The 27,128-nt window shown below is 34.2% G+C and overlaps 1 protein-coding gene across 3 annotated transcripts in view; it reads right to left on the bottom strand.

Moving 5' to 3' along the window:
• LOC110100914 (sodium/hydrogen exchanger 2) overlaps positions 1-16,654 on the bottom strand; it is a 33,753-nt gene extending 17,099 nt beyond the window's left edge. The window contains exons 1-4 of one of the 3 annotated variants that reach the window (XM_020828637.2): positions 16,380-16,652; positions 16,094-16,296; positions 15,829-15,947; positions 1,933-2,030 (exon numbers count right to left, since the gene is read on the bottom strand). In XM_020828637.2, the coding sequence (XP_020684296.1) occupies positions 1,933-2,030; positions 15,829-15,947; positions 16,094-16,270 (394 nt within the window). In that variant the 5' untranslated portion in view covers positions 16,271-16,296; positions 16,380-16,652. Of the gene's footprint in view, positions 1-1,932; positions 2,031-15,828; positions 15,948-16,093 lie in introns of all 3 variants that reach the window. The other 2 variants (XR_003699503.1, XM_020828636.2) reach the window with 2 other exon arrangements.
• Between the last annotated feature and the right edge of the window lie 10,474 nt (positions 16,655-27,128).

The raw sequence follows: 27,128 nt of genomic DNA, 5'->3' as shown, positions 1-27,128 counted from the left end.
ATTGTGCGAATTATAGAGGAATTAAGTTAATGTGTCATACTTTAAAACTATGGGAGCAAGTTATGGAGCGAAGATTGCGGCGTGATACTAATGTTTCTCAAAATCAATTTAGATTCATGTCGGGTAGGTCTACTATGGAGCCATACATTTATTGAGAGGTTTGATGGAGAATATAGAGAGAATAAGGAGGATTTACATATGATATTTATTGATTTAAAAAAGCATATGATAAATTCCAAGAGAAGTGTCATGAGAGTTCTTGAAAGAAAGGAGTTAATAATGCTTATTTCAAATCATTAAAGATATGTATGCATGAGCATTATTGTGTTTAAACACAAGGTGGTTTGACCTAGTATTTTCCTATTTCAGTCGGATTACATCAAGGATCGACGTTAGCCCATTTTTTTTGCTTTATCATGAATGTTCTCACTAGACACTTGCAAGAGGATATACCTTGGTGTAGGTTTTTTGCTATGATATTCTTCTTGTTGTAAGACTAGAGAGGAGTTAAATGTTAACTTGAATTATGGAGGTCAACCTTAGAGTTTAAAGGTTTTCGCTTGAGTAGATCTAAAAATGATATATGGGTTAATTTTAGAGTAATGGATCTTGTGAAGGGATTGTGATTTAGGTGATCAAGTTATTAATAGAGTACATGTCTTAGATATCTTGATTCTATTCTTCAGAGTGATGGTGAAATAGATGGGGATTTATCAGTAGAATTCAAGTGGGTGATTGAAGTGGAGGAATGCATCGGGCTTGTTGTGTGATAGAAAAATCCCACTCAAACTTAAGAAAAAATTTTATAAGATGGTGGTGAGACCTGCAATGTTTATGGTGTCGAATGTGGCCATTAAAAGAGAGCATAATACTAAGTTAAGTGTTGCAGAGATGAGTATGCTCAGGTGTATGAGTGGCTTTACCCTTAGAGATATGATACAAAATGAGCATATATGTGGAAAGGTTGGAGTAGCTCCAGTGGAAGATAGTATTAGAGAGAGTCGCCTTAGATGATTGGTCACATAAAATGGGGCTCCGATGACCCGGTTAGGAAAGTAGAGGTATTAGATTTGGCTTTTGTTAAGAAAGATAGAGATAGACCTAAAAAGACTTGGTTAGAAAATATTAGAAATGATATTTCTTTATTAGATTTAAATGAGAATTTGTTTTTTAACAGGACATAATGGAGAAAAAAGGATTCATGTAGCCGACCCCACGTAGTGGAACAAAGGCTTATGTTGTTGTTGTTGTTGTTGTTGTTGCAGCATTTCTCTCTTTTTGTTTTTTAAATTTGTCAACATCTTTCGAAATCTTTGTTAACATATAAGTAACTATTATATAAATTATATAAAATTGCCATTCATATTTGTTCAATTCCTTTCTCTAATTAGTATCAAAATTTCATGGTGCATCCATGAATTTTGAAACTTTTATCCAGACAAAGTATTTTGTTTACTAGAAATTACTGAATTTAGGAAAAAAATACTCATTTTTAAACCTAGATTACATAACATTCTTATGCAATTGACTATTCAAATAACTTTCTCGTGTTCTATAACAACTCAAGAGGATGTTGAATGAAAAACATAAATAAATAAATAAAGCAAGAATACTTTGATGAATTATTAATTAAAAAAGTACAATAAAATAACCAAAAGACTGGAAAACCTAATACATTTTACTATAAGTATATCATAAATTTAACTGCGGGTTCATTTGATGTCCGCGTAATTTCATAGGTGAATCAAGAGAGATTCTTTCAAAACGACAACAACAAGATGCAGAACTGAAACTTTCACTCAGCTGGAACCATCTAAACTAAGCTGAAAACTGACTAACAAAGATCAGATAGACTTATAATTCCACCTTAATTTTAAAAATATCTGGTTAATTTTTAAAAAACCTGAAGAAGAACAAAGTGTTAGAACTTACCAACCGATATTACGAAAAAGGAGATTAATGTCCCAATTGCACCAAACAAAATGATTGTCATGAAGTTGTGGAAAAACTGTTTCTTTTTTACTTGAAACCTGGCACAAAGAGAACAATCATCAATCATTCAATGTCTCACTTGAAGTTACGTAAGTATTTCATATCTCGAGAAACAGGCACACTGGGTTAGTAGATGACAAATTTTTAAGGCCACTGAAAAAGTCTGAAGAAAACTGTCGGAAAAGGAAAAAGTCACCAAACATTCAATGTCTCGCTTTAAGTTATTTAACCATTTTCTCAAAAATAAGGCACATTGGGTTGGAGGACGCTAAAAGTTTATAGTCACAGAAAGAGTTTAATGAAACACGGCATGCAGTTAAAAGTTAAACAAGCAAGCATGAATCAAGAACAATTTAATGATGATCCCAGTGACTGCAAGTAAAATTCAGCATGTTTGTTTAACTTTTCCATAAAAAACAAAAAACTACAAAACGGTAAAGCACGACTTTGAACAATTTAATGAGGACAGTCATACACAAGTTTTTGTTTGAACAATATAGTTGTTGGGATCGTAAAAATCTCAATCCATCAAGCAGAAATTTCAAAGCAATGTATAGATTGCAAGGCAATTTGGAAAATTGAATCAGTGCCAAATTATACAAAAAAAAATTCAAATCAGAGACCAAACACATTCAAAACGAAGCAAAAGCAATAGAAGAAGGCCTTTTGCATTGTGAAAAAACCATTGACACCAAAAATGCTGAAGTCTGAACTTAAAAAGGCCTAAGCTGGTACAATTTGGTCAGATATCTTGTACGCGTAACTTGCACATGAGATCAAGGTGAAAGGCAGAAAAGGTCACCGTTGGCTTATGGGGAGTTCGGGGTGCGCCAGACCAGCCATTGGCATATCTGGACCGCAAATATTATGTCGAGGTTGTCTGATCACACCAACCCACGCTCATTATTATACAAAATAATTGTATAGATTTTAACTTCTTCAAGCCATTGTAACTTCCATAAATCCTTTTTTATAGAACCATTAATGACCAGTGACTCCTCTCTAAAGAGATGAACAATGTGATATAAAACTGGCATGGTACCATTATAGTCCAATGACCCAAATTTGAGCAATAAATCTTCTCGAAACGATCATGTTAATCCAACTGTTGGAATTTGTTAGACCGGTCCTGGTTTCCTCCAGGAAGGGGCGGCGACAAAGAGAGAGGGAGAGGAGTGGGGTCCACTAAGAGTTCAAATTCAAAATCCTTGGAGGAAAACGAGGGGTTAGCAAGGGCTGATTAATAATTATTGCTTGATTAATTAATTGTTTGATTTAAGTAGGATGAGAGAATTAGGGTTAGGGTTATGCTTTGATTTGGGTTCTTTTGTTCTCTTTTTCTTTGGCGTCATGGACTCTAGACTTATCATCTAGAGATTGAGAGGGAACGATCTTCCTCTCGAATTGAGGATCAATTGTATCTTGCTTAGTGTTTGCTTTTGCTTTGAATCCACTATTACAATCTTTCGTTTGGGATTGATTTAATCGAGATTATTGCATTATTACCGCTGTTTTTATCAATTATTGCTAAGTTTGCTTGCGAACTCAAGTATTTCCTATCAAACCGGTATCAAAGCGTTGTAATGGGACTATCTGAAATTTTGAAATTTCAGCAGTGAGATTTCATCTGAAAGAAGATCTTATCGTGATTCTTGGGAAGAAATATGGCCGGGAAGGTTGAAGTTTTGGGAGGAGAAATTGGGCAACTTAAATCAGATTTGGAGGAAAAATTTTCTGATTTTCAAAATCAGATTTCATCCAATAATGAAAGGATGGAAGGGAAGTTCACCATGATGGAAGAGATGTTGAAGAAATTGCTATAAGTGAAGACCAACCCGGTGAGATCGGAAGCAAGGAAAACCATCAGCGGCTATGGAAGAAGTGGAAATACTTACATGTTTAGGGGAAGGGAAAATCCGGAAGTGGAGATCTTGGAGGGTGAGGACAAAATGCCTCCTCTAGAACCACTTTCTAGGGAGGAGATGAGCACTGATTTTGAAAGAAAGGCAGCTAATTTTATAGGGAGAAGGGGGGATTTCTACTGCAGAGGTGTTGAATTTGAAAGAAGAAGAGGGAAATTTGATGAAGGGGTTGGGTATGATTGCCGGAGAAAAGATTGTAACCACTGGGGAGCGCCTCCTCATCGTGGAATTGAAAGTTATGGAGAATTCAGGGGCAACAGGGGTGACCCGAATGTGAGGAAGCTGAAGATTCCCATCTTTGATGGCGATGATGATCATGGTTGGATCTACAAGGTGGAATGATATTTCGCCTTCAACAGATTGATAAAGGAAGAGAAGCTGACGGCGATAAGACTGTGTTTGGAGGGGAAGGAACTGGCGAGGTACCAATGGCGTGACATGAGGCAACCCATCAGGAGTTGGAGAGAGTTCAAAGAGCGCTTACTAGAAAATTTCTGAATCGGTAAGGGAGGAGACTTTTATGAGTAATTTTTTGTCTTGCCATAGGAGGGGACCGTGGCAGATTACCGTGAAAGGTTCGAGTACTTGGCCAGCAGATTAGACCGGCTCTCTGAGAAAGTGCTAGAGGGGAACTTTATGAAAGGGCTTAAACTGGATATATTGGCAGCGGTTAGGGCGATGAGATCAAGAGACCTGGGGGAGGCCATAGAGCTAGCATAGTTGGTGGAGGAATAGAAGCAGCTAGAAAGAGGGGCAAGGAGGAGCAACTAAGGGGGATTATACAGGATGACCAGCACCTTCTTAACTCCCAGGGAACTAGCTCCAAGGAGTCTGAAGGAAGTGCCCAAGGAGAGAGCTGGAGGAGGAAATTGGGAAAATTTCAAAAGGCTGACTGAGAAGGAGATACATGAGAAGAGGAAAAATGGTTGTGTTTTAGATGTGATGAGAAGTACATGACGGGACATAGGTGTAAGGACCAAACTCTTTAGGTTCTCACCGTCTGTGATGATGAGGAAACTAAAGAGGGAGGAGAGAGTGGGTTAGAGATGGAGGAAGAGGAGAAGTTGCATCTGGATCATGGTTTAAAATTGCGCAATATGAGACTCGCCTTGAGGTCCACCTTTGCGCAATTCCAGTAAAAAATGCCTCGAGTTTTTTTTATGAGGCTTGTGCCTCAACTTGGTTGAGGCCCGCCTCGCCTCACTGGCATGAGGCTTACGCCTCACGCTATATATATTAAAATTTACATAAATCTTGAAGTAAATGCCCGACATTGGACTCTATATGAGAGGAGGAAGGGGAGAGAGTTGTTCTTCATAATGATGATTCAAATGAAGAACCCCATAGTGATGACAGTGCTGATGACTTTTAAGTTCTTATGTGATATGTCATTACTATTTATTTTTGAAAATTTGAATTATATGTTAATGAATAGAATACTGGGATTTGGGAAAGATAGAATTTTGAGTTGGAACTATATTTCATGTTGTCTTATTATTGAGATATTTTGATTTCACTTCATATCTTATGCTTTTTTATGTTTTATATTATTCACTCATTAGTATATAAAAAATTTATCATTTTATGTTTACGCAATCTTTTGATTTTGAGGCTTACGCCTCAAAACGCCTTGAGGCTTACGCCTCGCCTCACGAATGAAAAACGCCTCAATACCCGAATACGCAATTTTAAACATTGAACTGGATGTGGCAAAAGTCTCCCTAAATGCAGTGGTAGGATTTACTCTGAATCACACTATGAAAGTGAATGGAGAGATAGCTGATAGAGAGGTGGTAGTGTTGATAGATAGTGGGGAAACTCACAATTTCATCTCCACCCAGATTGTTGATCTACTGGGGGTGAAATTAGTGGATACAGGAGGCTATGGGGTAATGATGGGTACGGGAAATGTGGAAATGGATAGAAGAGTTTTTAGGGGAGTGGTGTTGACCATTTAGGGATACAAGTGAGGGACTAGGTCAATTGGGGAACATTGAGGATGGACCTGGTGGTTGGGGGGAAGAAAAAGGTGATTCATGGTGATGCAGGGCTGTCAAAGACTGGGGTATCTCTCAAGTCTTTGATCAAGACCATAAAAGAGCTGGGTGGAGGATATTTGGTGAAGCTGCACAATTTGGAGGGAGCAAGATTGGAGTAGGGAGGGGACATACCCCTCGTCATATAGCTGTTGATTCATCAATTCCAGGAGGTGTTTCAGCCACCTCAGGGATTGCCACCACCGAGGGAGCAGGAGCACGCCATAACCATGAGGGAAGGTGTGTTAATCATCAGCGTCAAACCCTACCGATACCCTCAATTTTAGAAGGATGAGATTGAGAAGTTGATTAGAGAGACGCTGGAGGCGAGAATTATAAGACCCAATGTGAGCCCTTTCTCTAGTCCAGTCTTACGGGTGAAGAAAAAAATATGGGAGTTGGAGGTTTTGTGTGGATTATAGGGCAATCAATAAGGAAACTGTGCTAGACAAGTTTTCTATACCAGTGATTGATGAGTTGTTGAATGAGTTGAGTGGAGCAGTGATTTACTCGAAGATTGATCTGAAGTCAGGATATCATCAGATCAGGATGAAGGTGGAAGATGTGCCAAAGACAACTTTCAGAACTCATGAGGGGCACTACGAGTTCCTGATGATGCATTTTGGCCTCACCAACGCTCCATCCACTTTTTAGGCACTCATGAACAAGGTTTTCAAACTTTACCTCCGAAGGTTTATCTTAGCATTCTTTGATGATATCATAATTTATGGTCGGACAAATGAGGAGCACTGGGAGCATCTGAGGAGGGTGTTGAAGTTATTGCAGAAGCATCAGCCAAGAGCTAACCTGAAGAAGTGTTGTTTTGCCTAGGTTAGTGTGGAGTATTTGGGTCATATTGAATCCAAAAAAGAGGTGGCAGACGATCAATCAAAGATAGAGGCTATGTTGAGGTGGCCCTTACCTAAGAAGATTGGAGAAGATTGGAACGGTAGCATATGTAAAACTCAAAAATGTCGATTATAAGCATTGCATGCATTTTGATGCACTGCGGCAAAATTAGGTGAATTTTTGGAGTTATTGGAAATCGACGCAATTAATTTTATAAAATTTTACGTAAAATTTTCAGCGATTTAGTATAAAGAACCTATACTTAATTTCGCACTAATTTAAAGTTTAAAATTAACATAAAAGACTAAATAGCCCCTCCAAGCTCTTAAGAAAAATTTTAGAAGTGAGGGCACATGCGTCATTCGCTTACCCAACACCCTTAAAAACCTAAGGGACCAAGTTCTTGTTGTGTTTGGCCGAAACATAGGAGAGAGCGAACGAGAAAGGGAAAGGGTGACGGGTGCAAGGGAGATGGTGGCGGCGGCGGCAATTTCCAGCAAGGGTCTTGGAAGATAATCGTAGGGGAAGGCCTAAGAAGCAATAAGGTAAGTTCCTAAACCTAGAAATCTTTTTATTCTCTTAGTTTTTTTTTAAGTGAAAAGTTGGGATTTTTCTAAAGCTTAAATTTTTGGAAAGAAAATATTAGGGAATGTTGCAAAATGATTTATAATTCATGAAATTTTAATTTTCCCCAAATTATTTTGAGATTTCAAAATTAGGGTTTTTCCGATTTTTAATTTTTATGAAAATTTCTTAATGAATATTATTTGTAATGGCCTTAGGGAAGTTTTAAGAGTAGGAATTAAGATTTTTCATAAAATATTATTTTTCCTAATTTCTAATTAAATTAACTTCGAAATAGAAAAGTCTTAGTTATTAATTAAATGATTGGGAAGATTTGACATGCTAATATAAAGATATTAATGAAAATTTGGTTTTCAAATTTAGGGCTTTAGGTTAAATCCGAAAATAGTAATATTAAAATAGTTAATTAGAGAGAAAGAGAGGGAAAATAATTTATAATTAAGATTTATCCTTATTAAAATAATAATATTTATGTAATGATTTTAATTTTTACATAATATTATATAGGAGTTAAGATGGCTGTAGATTAGAAACTAAAACAAATTATTAAGACATTTGATTTCAAGGTGAGTACTCATAGTTCTTTACTTATAGTGATAATTTTGTTTCTCTCAAATTATATATTTTGGAAAGTCAAAACATGCTTATGAAATCATTATGATTAATGTAGATCATGATTATGTTACTCTTATCCAATGATTGATCATACGATAAAGTGATGTGTTACATTTCATAGTATTATCATATAAAATTCATATGATATAAGAATGAGATGATATGCTTGATATAAAATGATTGTATGTGTATGTTGACTAATGGAACTCGCCCCTTTATGGTACTGGCTGGGGACGCTGTACACATGCACGTAAAAGGAAAAGAAAATGGTAAAGGAAAAAAAGTATCTTCATTGGTATTAAATTAGACAGTGACTCTTGTGACGGTTGTACTATTTATGAAAATTAGGAAGATATGAACACAGATATGACAAATATAAATTGAATATGATATGATATGTATTTATGATTTATGCATAACATTATACATTTAAAGTCTTGATGAAATAAAGTATATGTTAAAAATGAAATAAATTTTGAGATATGGAATGAAAAGTGACATTAAACATATTACTTCCACTGCCTTAAGTTACTGTAGTTTAGAAACATAAGTTACTTGCTAATTTGTGGCTTACTATTGTTGCTCTAACATTCTTTTTTAGGTATAACTTAATAAAATCAAAATGGGAAGAAGTGAAAATGTATACTATAGACGTAATGCAACCAATGAAAGGTATTGATTTTTTTATTTAATTTGTTTTAAATTTGAAGTTTAGTGACTCTTTCAAAATTTATTGAGATAGTTTTAGATTAATGTAAATAGATTTTAAAAAAATTAATCTACAGTCCGACGGTCTGCTCCCGCCTCGTTAATTCGAGCCCCTGGGCCGAGTCATGAGAAAAGTGGTATCAAAGCCTAAGGAGGGTACTAGGAATGTGAATCGAAATGAAAGAGCCATATGAATTCTTTATGAACTTAATTGATAATTTAAATATTCGATTATATAAGATAATTAATTAATTTATAATTATGTCAGGTATGCGAGTGATCAAGAGGAGGTAACTGATAGAAATGTAGAAGGAGAAGAACTACCACCTGAAGTAACTATCACCACCAATACCCTTACCTAGATGATGATGGCTATGACCCAAATGTTTCAAAAATCAAGATCACAGCCTGAAGTTAGAATGGATAAATATTTGAAGTTGTTTCAAGACATGTGACCACCATTATTCAAGGGTAATGAAGGACCAATTGTGGCAGAAAATTGATTACTTCGTATAGAGAAGATTCTGAATAGCATGTCATGTCCTGATAAAAGGATGGTATCACTCGCTACATTTGCGTTGGACAGAGAAGCAGAAAAGGTGGTGGAGAGGACAACGTGAAGATAGGTTAGGAGATATTCCAAATACATCGGTTAATTGGGAAGACTTTGTAGAACTGTTCAGAGAATGATTTGTACATATATCAGCAAGGAGACAAATGCAGGACAAATTTATAAGATTGATTCAAGGAGATAAATCAGTGATGCAATATGAAACAGAATTTACAACTTTATCAAGATATGCACTACAGTTGATTCGAATGATAGAGAAGAAATGTTATAGATTCCTTTCTAGTCTAAAAGATACAATTAGACAACATTTATTACCTTTAGGAATCGATGATTATTCTGTGTTGGTGAAAAGAGCTAGGATGGTGGAGACTGACTTTTAACACACTCAGAAGAGAAGGGACTAACATAAAAGGAAGAGTGTTGAAGAGGATATCCAAATCAATCTGATTTAAGGATCAAATGAGAAAAACCCCAAGTTTAGTTCTAGTGGAGTTAGTTGTGCAACTATTAGTAAAGTTATTGAAGCTTGTGCTAAGTGTGGCAGATTGCATAAGGGTGAATGTCTGATTAGTTCCAACACTTGTTATTGGTATTATCAGCCTGGACACATATCAAAATATTATCCTGTATTGATTCAGAAGATTTCAAGAGAAATGAAATCAAGTGAAGCACCTTCACAAAGAAACTTTGGCAAACCAAAGATGATAGAACCATCAATTGCACCTTCAACACAAAATCAATCTAGGTAGAATGTTCGACACAAGTTTATACTTTGACTCAATAAGAGCCTAATGAGTCTGCAAATGTTAATAAAGATGAATGAGTAGTCCTTATTATGTTATATCATATGTTTTTGGTTTATCAGGTTATCTTGTTATGTTATCTCAAGTGTTTAGTTTTAATCAGTTATGTATTCAATGTTAAAGTTTATATTGAAGAAAACTTGAAAACGTTATTTGCTTATGTAACTAGATGATGTTTTCTTATATACTTATAAGTTATATGTATATTTTGATGATGAAATTTTTATTAGGAGGAGAGAATTGTAAAACCCAAAAATGTCGATAGTAAGCATTGCACGCATTTTGATGCAATGTGATGAAATTATGTGAATTTTTAAAGTTTTCGGAATTCGACACAATTAATTTTATAAAATTCTACACGAAATTTCAAACGATTTGATATAAAGAACTTATACTTAATTTCGTACGGATTTAGAGTTTAAAAATCGGCGAAGTTTACTTAAAAATAAAAGACTAAATAGCCCCTACAAGCTCTTAAAAAAATTTTAGAAGTGAAGGTGCATGCGTCATTCACTTACCAACACCCTTAAAAGCCAATTTGGTCCCTTCTTGTTGTGTTTGGCCAAAACAAAGGAGAGAGCGAACGAGAGAGGGAAAGGGCGACGGGTGCAAGGGAGACGGTGGCGAAGGTGGCGGTTTTCGGCGGTGGTCTTGGAGGAAAATCGTAGGAGAAGGCCTAAGAAGTAATAGGGTAAGTTCCTAAACCTAGAAATCTTTTTATTTTCTTAGTTTTTTTTTTTTTTTTTTTTTTTTTGAAATGAAAAGTTAGGGTTTTTCTAAAACTTGAATTTTTGGAAGGAAAATATTAGGGAATGTTGCAAAATGATTTCTAATTCATGAAATTTTAATCTTTCCCAAATTATTTTAAGATTTCAAAATTAGGTTTTTTTCAATTTTTAATTTTTATGAAAATTTCATAATAAATATTATTTCTAATGGCCTTAGAAAAATTTTAAGGATAGGAATTAAGGTTTTTCATAAAATATTATTTTTCCTAATTTCTAATTAAATTAAATCCGAAAATAGAAAAGTCCTATTTATTAATTAAATGATTGGGAAGATTTGGCATGCTAATATAAAGAGATTAATGAAAATTTGGTTTCCAAATTTAAGGCTTTATGATAAATCCAAAAATAATAATATTAAAATAGTTAATTGGAGAGAGAAAGAGTGAGGTAAAATAATTTATAATTAAGATTTTTCATTATTAAATAATGATATTTATGTAATGATCTTAATTTTTACATAATATTATATATGAGTTAAGCTGACGGCAAATTAGAGACTAAAATAAATTATTAAAACATCTGATTTCAAGGTGAGTACTCATGGTTTTTTACTTATAATGATAATTTTGTTTATCTCCAGTTATATGTTTTAGAAAGTCAAAGCATGCTTATGAAATCTTTATGGTTAATTTAGATCACGATTATGTTACTGTTATATTTCATGGCATTATCATATAAATTCATATATTATAAGAATGAGATGATATGCTTGATATAGAATGATTGCATATGCATGTTGACTAATGGAGCTCACCACCTTATGATACTGGCTAAGGACGTTGTACCCGTTCACGTAAAAGTAAAATAAAATGATAAAAAAGTAGTACATTCATTGATACTAAATTAGACGGTGGCTCTTGTGACAGTTATACTATTTATGAAAATGAGGAAGATATAAACATAGATATGACAAATGTAAATTAAATATGATATGATATATATTTATGATTTATGCATAAAATTATACATTTAAAATATTGATGAAATAAATGATATGTTTAAAATAAATAAAATTTGAGATATGGAATAAAAAGTGGCATCAAGCATATTACTTCTACTGCCTTGAGTTACTGTAGTTTAGAAACATATGCTACTTGTTAAATTGTGGCTTACTGTTGTTGTTCTAACATTCTTTTTCAGGTGTAAGTTAATAAAATCAAAATGAGAAGTAGAAATCAATATCGTAGACGTAATGTAACCAATGAGAGGTATTGCTTGTTTTATTTAATTTGTTTCAAATTTGAAGTTTAGTGGCTCATTCAAAATTTATTGAAATAGATTTAAAAAAAAAAATTAATCTACCGTCCGACCGTATGTTCCTACCTCATTAATTCGAGCCCCCGAGCCGGGTCGTGCAGCATATCAATTGGAACTACCACCAACGGCAACTATACATCCAATTTTTCATGTATCTCAGTTGAGAAGGGTCATTGGAGATTATACATCCAGTTTGGAGTTATCGGTGACACTTATTAAGGATTTAGAGGTGTTTGGGAACCCTTAAAGTTGATGGGATTTGCCATAAAGAAGATGAAACTAAAGAAATGCTGATTAAGTGGAAGAATCTTCCTCACTACGATGCCATGTGGGAGCCATACGAGAGGGTGAAACATCAGTTTCAGGACAACGTGATTCTTTTATGAGAGCGGCATTGTTAGACCGGTCCAACTACAACCGGTCCCTAGTGGACTGGTCCTGGTTTCCTCCAGGAAGGGGCAGCGGCAAAGAGAGAGAGAGGAGTGGGGTCCACTAAGAGTTCAAATTCAAACTCCTTGGAGGGAAAGGAGGGGCAGCAAGGGCTGATTAGTAATTGTGGCTTGATTAATTGATTGTTTGCTTTAAGTAGGATGAGGGAATTAGGGTTAGGACTATATTTTGATTTGGGTTCTTTTGTTCTCTTTTTCTTTGGCGTCTTGAGCTCTAAACTTATCGTCTAGAGATTGGGAGAGAACGATCCTCCTCTCGAATTGAGGATCAATTGTATTTTGTTTGGTGTTTGCTTTTGCTTTGAATCCACTGTTACAATCTATCGTTTGAGATTGATTTCATCAAGATTATTGCATTATTTCTGCTGTTTTTATCAATTATTGCTAGGGTTGCTAGCGAACTCAAGTATTTCTTATCAAAATTACAATTTGTTTCCCTATTGGACTCATGAATTTGATATAAAAGAGTGTATATTCAAAACTTTGATTAAGATGTTGCAGGTGATGGCGGTTGCTGAGCCAACATCATCCCCATCACCGACTGCTTAACTAGATCTCAACATCTTAAGGCAAGCTAAAGGAAGCGCTGTTTAGCCATATTTTGATTATGGATGGATGAAATCTGTAGCATTCATTGTAAGCATCCTAAGAGAATATTATTGTAAAATTCGAACAAAGACTGTTGCGCCCTTCTCAAAATTTATAAGAAGATTTCACTTCAACTCATTTGGGACACATAAACATTGTGGATTTTGGAGTTTAAGGTATCTTGTATTCTAGAAGAATTTTTTTAGGCCATCTTTAGCACATTGGAATTAATGCCATACATTTTGTAACATCAACATTTTGCACTTGTATCTCCAGAGAAGGTGAATTGTGATAAACCTTAGGAGTATCATCAAGCTTTGTGCATCATCAGCGTCTGAAACACCTCCAACAAATTGATTTAATTTTACCTTGCATTGATTTGCATTTTATGTAGAAGGAAGGCATTTTATAACCTATTTTGTGAGTGCAAGTTGTTTCAACTGTGGACAAGAACTCTTATGATTTTTCCTTTTCGATTTTTTCATGTAAAAAAGTATGCATTCATATTGTTTATAGATTTGACTAATTGTGTGTCATCATAAATAGCTAAGGTAAATTAAGATAATTTGTCTTTATCGATTCAATTTCTTGCAATTAAGGAAATGACAAGGAAATCACAAGCCTAGACCCTTTCCTAGCAGTGATGAACATCCCAGCCTAAAATCAGGAAGTGGTGATCGCAACTTTCCATCCTTTGGTGTTTGAATGATGTGTAAAGTTTATTTTGTTTTTCAAAAGGCTGTAGTTGAGTTGGCGATAGTTTACTTCTTTTGTTTTGCGACTCATATAGGAGAATAAAAATAGTATTTAACCGTTATCTTCGTCTAGTGATCATTATTCATCATCGAACCACCACAAATAACCACTCATGAGTTGATTATGCCAACCCAAAGGCAGAATTGTTCTATTATATTTTAAAGGCTTGATTTCCACCATTCATTGTTGACACTTACAGAGAATATTCTAACATATCCTAATAAAAATAAATATACCTTCTCAAAATCAATAAATAGGCATTCAATTCCATTCATTTGGGGCATTTTGAATGTTCAAGAATTCTGGAATTCTAAAGGTTGTTGGGATCACTAAGAAACTTGAGTAGGACACTTTTAGCATTCTAGAATTCATATTGTATTTTACTATTTTTATTGCATCAAGGTTGTGTCATACACATCTCGAAGGGGTGTGCTGCAATCAACTTTGGATGCCCTGTCGACCTTCCTACATTGCCATCTCACTTGAGACGCCTACAACAACTTGTGTTCATTTAATTTGTATTGAGACCTCAAATTTTGATGATGTGCAGCCCCTTATAGCATCTTGTGCTATTTGTAGTAGTTATTCTAGATAGGCTAGACCTAGGGTTTTTTTCCATTTCAAGTTGTTCATGTATAAAATCATGTCCCTATTCTCTCTTTAATTGATTGATTGCGCATGCGTCATCGTAAGTAGCCAAGTATATTAAGATCAACTTGCTCATGCGACTCAATTTTTTAGCAAGCAAAAATAATATTTACCAGAAACCTCCAAGCAACAAATATAGACGACTCTTTTTTTTCCCAAGTTAATGCCATGAAAACATAATTTGAACTATGATTAGTCAATCTGGCCTCAAAATCCTGTTGCATATTTGCAGCAATGTTCAAAGGCAACGACAATAATTCGTTTAAATATTCAATTATTTTAACACTAAAATAATAGCTCCAAAAACCCAAAAAAAAAAATCTGAAGGAAAAACACATTAAAATTGACACTTCTGAATCCTGAATTAAGCAAGACACAACATTTCAAGTTTAAAGATACAACCAAGTTTATGCCATTAATGGATTAAAAAATTTGAACTGAGATTAATCAACAAGACCTCAAAATCTTATTGTTTATTTGCAGCAGCGTTAAAATACCACAACAAAAAATCATCGGCAAGCTCAATTATTTAGCACTAAAATCCCTAAAAAAAAAAAAAATTAAAAAAAAAAAAAAAAAAAAAAAATTAAAAAGCTAAAAAAAAAAAACATTAAAATCATCACAACATGATGCCTGAATTAAATAAGTAAAAACATTTCAAATTTACAGATAAATCTAAGTTTATGTCATGAATGAATAACAAAATGTGAACTTCGATTAGAAAATTAGGCCTCAAAATCTTGTTGCTTATTTGCAACAGCGTTCAGATGCTACATCAAGATCTCATTGTCATGCTCAATTATTTTACCACAACAATCCCTCATTCAAAAGCCAAAAAATTAGGGAAAAAAAATTTATCGCAATATGAAGCCTGAATTAAGCAAGACACAACTTAAAGATACAGCAATGGCCTTTCTCTACACCACCCTGCTAATACCTTTCCTTTGCTTCTTAAGTGCATTCATTGATTTTTGTAACAAGACTGAATCATTGTGATTACATCATTCAGATTCCATTACCCCGTTCAGAAACATAATCAAAATCCTCAATGAAAAATAACATATTCACAAACCATCTAATGTATCAATTCAACAGTTCATTCAAATATGCAAGTTAAAGGAACAAAATCGCAACTTTCCAGAGTATGATATAGCATAAGAACAACAAAATTATGCCAAACTTGCACGCATTCATACAACAAATCAAGAATTCAACAATCAAACAAAGTTTTTGGGAAAAAAGGAAATTTAACTATACATACCCGGCGTTGAATATAATCGGAGGAAGCAAGTATATAAAAAACAGATCCTCGCTGAAGACAAGTATATGAGAGCTCTTCCCTTTGGTCGTCAGCAGAATAACAACTCCCGTACATAACCCCTGTTATTGCGCCCAAAACATAAACCCCCCATTAAAAAGAACCAAAACCAAAGAAAATCACAAAAACAAATCATCGATCCTGCATCGGCTGGCCAGATAGGTCGTTAAAAAATCCGATAGTTTTCAAGTAGGGATGGAGAACTCACGATAGCGAGAGCGGTTATGGACTCATTCATCCACCGACTCTCTTCCAGGAGATGGCCAATGACGATGCAACCGCACAGCAGCGTTACAAACAGATTTATAGACACCACCGACTTATGATCGGAGGTCGTAGCCAGGATCCCGAGCCGCACCAGCTCTGACCCGAAATTGAACCCCATCTCTTCCTCCTCAGACCGCTCTCTTCCTGCCCTCTTCCCCAAATCAAAAACCCAAATAGCAAACAAATTAGGCAATCAAAGAACAGCCACAAAATCAAACAGAACCAACTTTTTCACGTCTCTTCCGAATCCATTCCAGAGAAGACCCTCCTCGGAACGACCTCGCCTCAAAATAGCAAACGAATCGCCTCCTTAGGATCAAAACGTATGCCAAGAAGAGAATAGAAACCGAGCTCTCCGGCCCAGATATTCCGCAAGGTACTTACGGACAGCTTCGGTATGGAATTTCCGGCGATCTCCTACCCGCACTCTCTGTCTCATTTGCTCTCCTTCTGCTCTGTCAGCTCTCTCTCGCTTCTTCTACAGAATATAAATCGAACCTCTGGTAACATAAAAAAGTAAGAACACGGATGCTAAAATGAAATGGAGCACGGATGTGCTGGAAAATGATGACACGTGGCATCGTGCTAATAGTCTCTACCGCTGTTTGGTGTGAAATGAAAACAGTCAAAAATCGATACTGCGGTGTTTTGGCGTTCTTCGCCGCCGGGCCCAGCCAAGTGGGCCAGCCCAGGCAAAGCGTGGCGGAGTTTATGGCTGAGACTGTTAAGAGAAAAAATGGACTTGCCTCACCAAGCTGAATTGCACCCAATTTCACCCAACGCCGTGCGTACAAGTTGAAGAAGATTCTGCCACGTGTATCAAACACGTGGCTGATGAGTCCGGGCCAAATGCGACCAAGCCGCCCCGGAGTATGCGACCAATCTTTGAATTAGAGATTTTGAGCGCCCCGGTTTCGTGCCGTAATCGGCTCGTTCTTTCGAACCAAACCGGACCACGGAATGTGCATCGGATCTTCTAGACCGGTGTGCTCTTTTTTTCTGGCAGTTGAACCATTTTGCTTAGACATTTGTATTGTTAGGGGCTTTTTCATTGTATTTAGTATAACAGTATGCATATGACGCTAATATTGTTGGATTCTAATTTATTTGTAAATGATATTAGGATATTACTCATAAAATTAGTTATATATCATGAGAAAGAAATATGAATGGCATGTTATCGAAAATTATCTTGATCATGCATGAATTTTGAGGCATATTTGAGTTGAAAACTTCGAAAATTAAAATCAAAATATCCGAACTCTGATTTTAGCAAATTTATAGTTGAATTGAACTTCTCGATGAGACAAACTCAATGACAAAAAAATTGGTTCAATCCGAGCTCAAATGAGGACAAATCAAAGGTTTGAAACATAATTGAAAACTTTGGGATACTAACTAGATGATCAAATGCTTTTCAAATTTGACATGCTTATAGTCAAATCAAGCAACTCAATAAGACAAATCCAACTGCTTAAGTTATCTTAATGTTGACATCATTAAGGCACTTAAATATTGAACAAATAATTCATAAGCAAGGGAATCAATGTAGGCTGAAAGATGGTGTGTTCCGGATTTTCTCCATATTTACAAGGCATTCCACTCTAAGAAATCTATAAATAGCGCATCACTCACTAAATGGAAAGGGAACACCCAAAGCTAGAGATTCAAGAGAGTTCTGAGGTTTGAGGAATCCCAGAACTCCACTCGAGCACTACCACCAACAAACCATCATTATTCGATTAACCATACTTTTGCCACCAAGTCCCTTTGCATCAGACCTCCACCCGACTGCTATTGCCAGACCTTATCTCGACTGCCATCATCAAACTTTTGCCTCCCAGACATCATCATCAAACCTTTGTATAGCCACCACCCTCGCACCTTCAACCTCTATCATTGAACCTTTCATGAGCTGACCACCACAATTAAATCTTTCATCGGCCGACTGCCATCGTGGTCAAATCTCCACCTGATTGTCATCGTCGGTCCTTCAATGCCGAATCACCATGGTCAGATCTCTAGTGCCTAACCACTATGGATGAATCTCCAGTGCTTAATTGTTATGGTCAAATCGATAATGCCTAACAATTGCCATTAAGCTTCATAGCTTGATCTCCACCGTCAGATTATTTGGTTTGATGTTTAACCATCACCACCTAAATATAATCATCTACCATTTGTCGCCCACTAGCTACAGTCCTCCCACCATCATTTTCTGACTACGATCCTCTTGACCTCTGTCATCCGCTAATTATATATGATCCTCTGACCACCATTGTCAGACAATGATCCTTTCGACCTCCTTTGCTAGTTGACAATGGTCCTCAACCTTTATATTCAGCTAACAACATCCGTTTGACTTCCATTGTCCATCAATTATGGTTCTCCAACCTCTATCGCCAACCTTCTATAGTCCTCTGACCACTATAGCGTGACTATGGTCCTTTGACCTCTATCTCCTGACTATGGTCCTTTCGACCTTCATCACCCAACTACACTCATTTTAACCTTCATTGCCCACTTATTATAGTCCTTCTGACCTTCGTTACTCATTAACTACGGTCATCAGACCTTCATCACATATTAAATAAGGTCCTTAAACCACCATCACCCTATTACATCTCTTCAACCACTATCAACCGACTATGGACCTTTTAACCTCTAACACCCATCAACTATAATCTTCTAACAAAAATCATTCGACTATAATCCTTCAACCTCCATCATCGATAGATTATAGTCCTCAGACCATCTTTGTATGATTATAATCCTCCAGTCATTATCATTCGACTATAGTCCTTCTAACCATAGTCGCCTGACTATGATCCTTTCAAGATCCATTTCATACTAACAATGATCCCAAAATAATCATTATTCAATTATGGTTTCTATACCACCATCATCCAACTACGATCCCTCCGATCACCATTGCTAGACTATAGTCCTATGATCAACATCGCCCACTTGACTATAGTCCTTATACCACCATCATCCGACAATAATCCTTAGCCCACTATCGCTCAATTATGGTCCCATTAACCACTAATGCCTAATTGTGTTCCTCAAACAACCATCATCTGACTACGATCATCTGACCACTATTACCCAACTATATATGACCACTATCGCCAATGTGACACCTCCATGTTCAGTATTTAGCTTAACTCATTACTAACTCAATTTAAAAAGGTAAATATTTGAACTTTCATGTTTTGGACTCTTTCAAATGTGTTCAAAAGTTATATGTGTGTATTAAAAAGGTCTACATTTATTTTGGAGTGAGTTATAGGGTTGGTTGCATTTTAGTGAAATATGAATTTTTCCTCTAAACTATCATAATTTCATGTGTTATGGTGCCTATGTGTGGTGCTAATTGATGCATAGGTACTCAAACATGGCTTTCTCGCACTGTGTTCTTAGGTTTTAGAAATTAAACTAGCACTGCAGTGCTAGATAGTGACACCACAGCACTTGTCATTATATACACTTTAATATGTTTTAAATTCCAATATTCCATTCATATGAACATTTGAGCAGATAACATTGGAGTGAGAAAGAGAGGATTTTGAGGGTAAAGAAGGGATTTTCAGCTATTTCGAGTCATTTTTATAGTCGGCTCAATTTAAAAAGTTAGTTGAATCGAGTTAGGTTGCACTATGTCTTAGTTTTCAAAAATAGGAATATTTTTTTAATTTTCTAATTAAATTTCTTTTTTTTATTACTGAATTATAAGGATAAATTTGTAATAGTAAAGAAGTTCTAAAAAGTGTTAATGTAAAAGAAGCAATATATATATGGTGCCTATACGACTTTTTTTTTGTGGCTAAAAAGTCATGTTTTGGTGGCTAAAAATTCATATTTTTGTGGCAAAATACCATGTTTTGGTGCTATTGGCATAAAGGTAGTCATAAGGGGGCTAGATTCCTTTAAGATTTTGTCTATGACTGGAGAAATATTTTATATTATATTATGTGATTTGAATTTTAGTTTATTTTATTACTCATCATATTATTTGAAAATTGTATAACTGTTATGCTCTTATTACTTTGCTCAACATAGTGATTTATTATACTACATCTAAATATTCTAAAAACTATTTAATAAAAGAATAATTTAAAAATTTAGATCAGTGGTTGTGGTCAGTTAAGTTTTTGTAGCTCACTATAGTTCTGCATTTTTAGGATATGAAAAAGAGGAGCTTGTTGATTAGCAGTTTTAAGAATCAAATTTGAGTTTATAGGTATTTCTTTTGTTGCTTTTTATAAAGTCATGGCTAGTTTTATTACTCATCTCTTTAGCTTATATTTATAGCCATGTAATATGAGTATGCATATGTCTTTGATGATTAATGAAAGAGATTTTATAATGAGTTTATTTTAAACCTAGTCGCAGTTTTCACCAAGTGTCAATCTTGCGCAAATTTGGACTCCTTGGCTCAGATGACTTATAACTAAAATGTCCAGCAATCTGATCACTACTGTTCTTATCATGACTTGGATACCTCAAATGCTTGTTGAGATGAAGACATTCAACTCTCTGATGGATTGGTTTTGGCTATTGTAACTCCCAACTCAATGAATGGATGCCCTCATGCAGCTTGCAAAATGGACTAGGTGGATACTCGAGTGTATGATTCAGTTGTTACTTCCATATATATGGTTGTGGCCAATGATATTCAAGTGGATAAGAATGTTAATGTTGAATTTAATTTGTTATTTATGGATTCTTGAAGCATTTAAAGTAGGTGTGGCATCCAATAATGCAGAATTTCAGCACCATGCCTTATCAAAAAAGAGAGATGGAAGAGAGAGAAGGTAATTCGGGGCCTTTCATCTATCAATTTTGTTTAAAATTTTCTTATATTTATTTTAAGTAAAATAAATTTTATTTTAATTTTTAATGATTTTGATTATTATATAGATTTTCTTGTAATTATTATAATTAAGTATTTTGTACTACATTTTGATTATGGCAATTTCATAAGCAAGAAAGGCTAGCTGTTAGCTCTATAAAATGAGTTGGCAGTAAAAACATAATATCCTCCATAAGAGGGAGGGTTGACATGCTTTTTTTAAAGATGGTTTGTGGTGTTATTATGATACCCTTAATTTTTTGTTAACCTAGAATAGTCTTAATTTTTCATTTATTCTTTTATAGTTAGGAGCTTGTGTTAGATTAGTGATTACATTGATTTTATGGCTAGTATAAATAACATTTTGGTTGAATAAATAGTAAAATGTCTTGATATATATAATTTAAATTGCTTTCACTATTTATTATTTATATTGATAAATTATAAAAGCTATGGTATATTCTTAAATAATGAATAAATAATTCTTCCAATTCTAGGGCATTAAAATTGATATTAGAGTGGTAGTTGAAAGAATTGGATTGTAACTAGAGATATATCAAAGTAATGCAGTATAGATTTATCATATTCGCATTTAATAAATTGATGAGTTTTGATTCGATTTGAGTTTTGATTTTATATATTTCTTTGGCATTAATGTTATGCCCAAATCCTTAAAAGAAATGTTATGGATAATATTTTTCTAAGGTGGATAGATTGTAATAATCCAATTTTTTTAAATAAAAATTTTGAATTTTAGTGTTGTCCTTTTAAAGAAGAGAGGGGAAGAGAGAGAAGGTTATTTGGGGTTTTTTCATCTATCAATTTTATTCAAAAGTTTCTTCTATTTATTGTAAGTAACTCAAATCTCATTTTAATTTTTAATAATTTTGATTATTATAAATATTTTCTTATAATAAATAGAATTGATTATTTCTTACTATATTTTGATTGTATGATTGTAATATTTTTATATGTAAGAAAGACAAGTTGTTAACACTATAAAATGGGTTAGTCGTTAAAACATAATATCCTGCATAGGGGTGTCAATAATTGACCCGACTCGAAACCCGACCTGAACCTGACCTAAAAAAATTCGGGTTCAGGCCGACCTGATTAGTAAACGGGTCGGGTCCAGGTTCGATTTTTTAACCCATTTCAAAATTGGGTTGGGTTCGGGTTGACCCAGCAACCCGCAGGTCGACTCGTACTAACCCGGGAACGTTAGTACCTCGCATCGAGTCAACTTCAGCCCAGTTATCCACCGTCTAGTCTCGTCACTGCAGGCTAGCTATCCTGTCCCGTCGTCCGTGTCTTAGGCAACTAGGCGTCTAGGTCTAGTCGAGTACTGCAGCAATCGCCGCCGGCCAGGCCCGGCCTACAAACTGCCGCAATCCAGGGTCTCCGCTACACCGTTCTAGTCTCCTAGATCGCTTGCTGCCATGACCCGACAGCAGCCACGAGGACATGAACAACCCAGAAGGCCAGAACTGTGAATGCCAATGTCTTTTAGAGATGATTCCACCGTTGACCTCACCCCATCGGCGTCACTGCTTGAGTTCGGATCAGATTTTGCATTTTTTTTCCCTTTAGCTAATCGGGTTAGCTGGTTGGGTCAGGTCGGGTTCGACCCGAACCCGACCTGTTGACCCAAATTGACACCCCTAATCCTGCATAAGAGGATGGGCTAATAGACTTTCCTTTAAAGATGATTTGTAGTGTTATCCTTATTGTATCTTGTAATTGATGATCGATTATGCTGACGAGCAAAAAGTGACAACTCTTTATTGATTTAATGAATTCATCTATAATGATTATTGATTGATTGAGTATGATAATTTATATGACAGATGACCAATTGGAAATCAGTTGGGGTTAAAAATGTTAAAAACACTACATTAAAGATGGATGCTGCCTTATTAAATCATACATTGATGCATACATATAATGATAGCACTAATGACAATGACATATACATTAATATCATTCTTAATTTTGGATGCATTAATAATACTTAAATAGATGATGCATATGAATAGATAAGATGGATTCCTTTAGTGATTTATGAATAATTTTTGCATTGTTATTTTATCGATTTATTGATTTTTATACTAATTATTGATTTGTAGATTCATTGTAATGATTTTCTTCTTTTATTATTGATCATTTTGAATTTTATTGATAATATTTTATCATTAACTACATTGATTGCTATTGATTATATTAGATTAAGAATATTATATTGAATCTTTAGTCCTTGTATTGAAAGATTTAGTGAGTTTTGAATCACTGCTGTACTTTTGAGCTCATTATATGAATGTTTAATTATTTCAGGTAAGGGAATGGATCAAGACTAGTGGGAGTGATATTGTTAGAGATTTTTAGATTTTTTTTAAAAATTTTGTTATGTATTTTCATTTATTCTTTTATAGCCAAGAGCTAGTGATAGATTAGTGATTGTAGTGATCTTCTAGCTAGTATAAATGATATTTTTAATGAACAAATAGTATAATATCTTGAATTATGTGATTTTAATTACTTTTGTTATTATTGTTTATATTGATGATTTATAAAAGCTCTAGTATATTCCTAAAATAATAAATAATTTTTTTTTCTAAATTTGATTCTAGGGCATTATAAAAGTACAAAAAATATATATTTTTTCAATAACTAGGTATTGATTTGATCTAGAATTCCTAAGGGCCATTGATCTTGGTGTCCAAGAAAAAGAAACCTAAGCCCAAAACTAATAGTGATAGCAATGCCATACTAAAAGTCAACTCCAATCAAGTTGTTTTCTTAGCCACCAAGGTGCAATAAATGAAGCATATATCAATTGGAGTTTTAAACTTGAAAAGCAACATGATAGGACCTGCCTATCAGTTGGGTCTTATTAGGTTGGATTATAATACCCCGATTATGGTCTTTTGGAACTCTGTTACCTATCGACTATGATCCTTAAACCATTGTCCTTTGACTATGATCTCTTTAACCTCTATTGCCCTAACTATGATTCATAAACCACCTGTCACAACCTAACCCGATAAGGCCAATAGACTAGATATGTCCTACTATGTCGAGCTATAATAAGTGAAACCCAAGATCTAAGTTTCAAAAAATGTTCATAAGTCTTCTTCTAATTTAACTCAATAATAATAATAAACATAAAACAACTAGTAACATCTAGTACTGAAAATAAACTCATCCAACAACTAGTTTTTCATCTATCATCAAATATATATATATACAATCATAATGCATGACTAAATAAAAGCTATAAATTAGAGTAATAAAAACTATCCATAATTGTGCAAAAATTAAAAGAAGAAATACCAACAGAGTAAGATCATATTCTTGAAACTACTATTCAAAAGGTTATTTCCCTTTCCTAGACCTTGAAAAAGAAAGATAACATTGAGCTAAAATAGCATAGTAGGCCACAAATACTAATATAGATTTTTAAATATTTTTTATTAAATATTTTCTAAAATTATTTAATGTATTATAAAACTTTACAACCCTGAGCTGTGTAATAATATATAGTAGTTATCCAAAGATTCAAATAATAAAGTTGAACATTTAAATAAATTAAAATTTTATATAAACTTTATTTCACAAACAAAATGTAACAATTTTTTCTAGTCCCTAACAAAATCTAAAGATTTTAGCCCCTTATAACTCACAACAGAATTCTCCTCAGTTAGATAAAATTCAATATTATGACCCTTTATGACTCCCAACAAAATGAATTTTAGAGAGTTTTATATTCTAGGCATCACACAATATCAAAAAGATTCTGGCTCCTTATATCTCTCAACATACATATTTCACATCAAAACTAATATAAATCAATCAATATAACATATAATTTATTGTTGTATGAAAATTAAAGCATAAAAAAACCTCAATGTAAAATTTCCCAAATTACTATAACTGTAGGCAACTGAACATACTACTTAGTAAAAATGTACTATTTTAGAATTTTTCTAAATTATTAGGGATCATATTTAACATTATTTTAAGATTTTAATTGCTCTATACTATTTTTTCTAGAGTCCATATTATTGTCTACTCAATAAAAATAGTATACATTCAAAAACCAAAGTGTAAAATTTAAAGAAAAATATTTAAATGTTCATAAGTTATGTTGTTATAACATACAAAGTTACGTGGTGAAAGTTTTATTGGTGCAAAGTTCTCCTTATTTTTTGATGACAAAAATATAAATTTAATCATAAAATTAAAAAAACTTTGTACTTTTTTAAATTTGAGATATGCATAGTGCGACCTGCCTCAATTTAGACCATTTTTAGAATTGGGTGGATAACTAAATAAGATTGGAAGCAAACCACATCCTCTTTTCCCCTCTCGTGGTCGACTGTCCAAAATGAATGAATGAAATGGATAGTGAAAAAAGATATTTATAAATGCAAAAAGTGTCATGTGCACACTAGTGTGCCCAAAACATAGCGCAGGGGCACTTGTTCATTTTTTTTTTCAAATTCCATAGAGTATAATGTCGGGGTGCTAGAAAATATCGTGATGGGGCGCTCTATGGGAGAAATTCTAAATTTCACAAACATGCATTCATACCCGTGGAACTCACTCTAAAATACATGAAGATCTTTTTCATGCATATAGATCATTCTTAAACTCATGCAAAAGATATTAATATAAAAAAAATCAACAAATTATCTGACTTACAATTGAGTTATACCAGTTTGAATAGTGATATGATCCTAGAGGTGTTACACTGCCATCACCTTGACTATAGTCCCTTTGACTACTTAGCCTAATTAAGATCATTTCGACCTTTATCACCCATCGATCATTGTCATCATATCACTATCAACTGACTATAATCTTGTAACTACCATTGTTTGATTATAGACTTCCAATATTTTTTGCTTTAACACAATCCTTTTGACCTATTCCATTTATCGACTATGATCCACCAACCTACAATCTATTAAACAATGTTGTTGCATAGCTACTGCAATGCCCACTGATTTCATCATCTACCATTGTCGTGAGGCTAATGGACACCATTTCTTATAAAATTGGTGCATAATATCAACATGAATTCTGACTCTCAACTTTGGTTCTTAGATTTATACTGGATTTCTCCCAAAGGACTATTCCAACTTTAATAATTATGTGCTTCATCAATGCCTTCACTTGTGGAAGGACTTCACTGGTAACATAATATAAATACTAGTGGAATAAGTTTAATAGGGCTATTCCATTTCCTAAAAAAATTTACATAAAAACTCCATTATCTCCTTTAATTGCTGTCCTCATCCCTTTATCTGTGTTTACACTAGATCCTCATATAAATCTAGGACATTAAACTTCCTATCGCTTTACCATCACAAATATTTTGGCACGTAACATTAATAGAAAAAAAAAAAGAAAGAGAGGTAAAAAGGTAAGTAAATGAGTAGCTTTGGGAATTCTATGGCCAACACAAAAAGATTAAGTAGTCACTATAAAGTATTATTTGAGTGAAAATTTCCCTTTGCCCATGATTTATAAGATTCAAAGGGTTATAGTAGAATTTACACCTATAATGTATATAAAAATAGGTTGAAAACATATTATATAGCTATTATAGACATGAATACATGGCTATAGGGTACAAGTGGATAGTTATCTTTGATAAATGCATAAGACATCATTGGTAAATGTGGGAACAATCACTTATCATGGTATCTATTTCTGAATATTCAATGGTGAACATCTCTTATTTACTTGTAAGTGGCCTCTTTTGTCGAGTCAATTGCTCCTCAGAATGAGGTGAGTTCCACTTAAGTAAGTGGCTCCCTTAAATCTGCGAGTAATACCCTTTAAACTAGGGTTCTAGAGAGTCTCCCTCAAGCGAGCATCCACTTAGAAGCCTAAAAGCTTATCTAAAGTTTTAATACTCACAAATATTATTGATTGTATTGAATTTCAACTAATGATTTTGTGTGTGCAGACTTTTTGTTTATACTAACAATTACTTGCGTACATTAAAAAAAGGCTAAAATATAATTTTGACAAACGATGATTGCATAAGAATTAGAAATTTAAAATTTTAATCATAACTTCTTGTATGTACTAGGTACATGATTGATGTAAAATA

This window comes from Dendrobium catenatum, unplaced genomic scaffold, assembly GCF_001605985.2.
Source record: "Dendrobium catenatum unplaced genomic scaffold, ASM160598v2 fragScaff_scaffold_156, whole genome shotgun sequence".
NCBI lineage: Eukaryota > Viridiplantae > Streptophyta > Magnoliopsida > Asparagales > Orchidaceae > Dendrobium > Dendrobium catenatum.
This window is presented reverse-complemented; position numbering and strand designations above follow the sequence as displayed.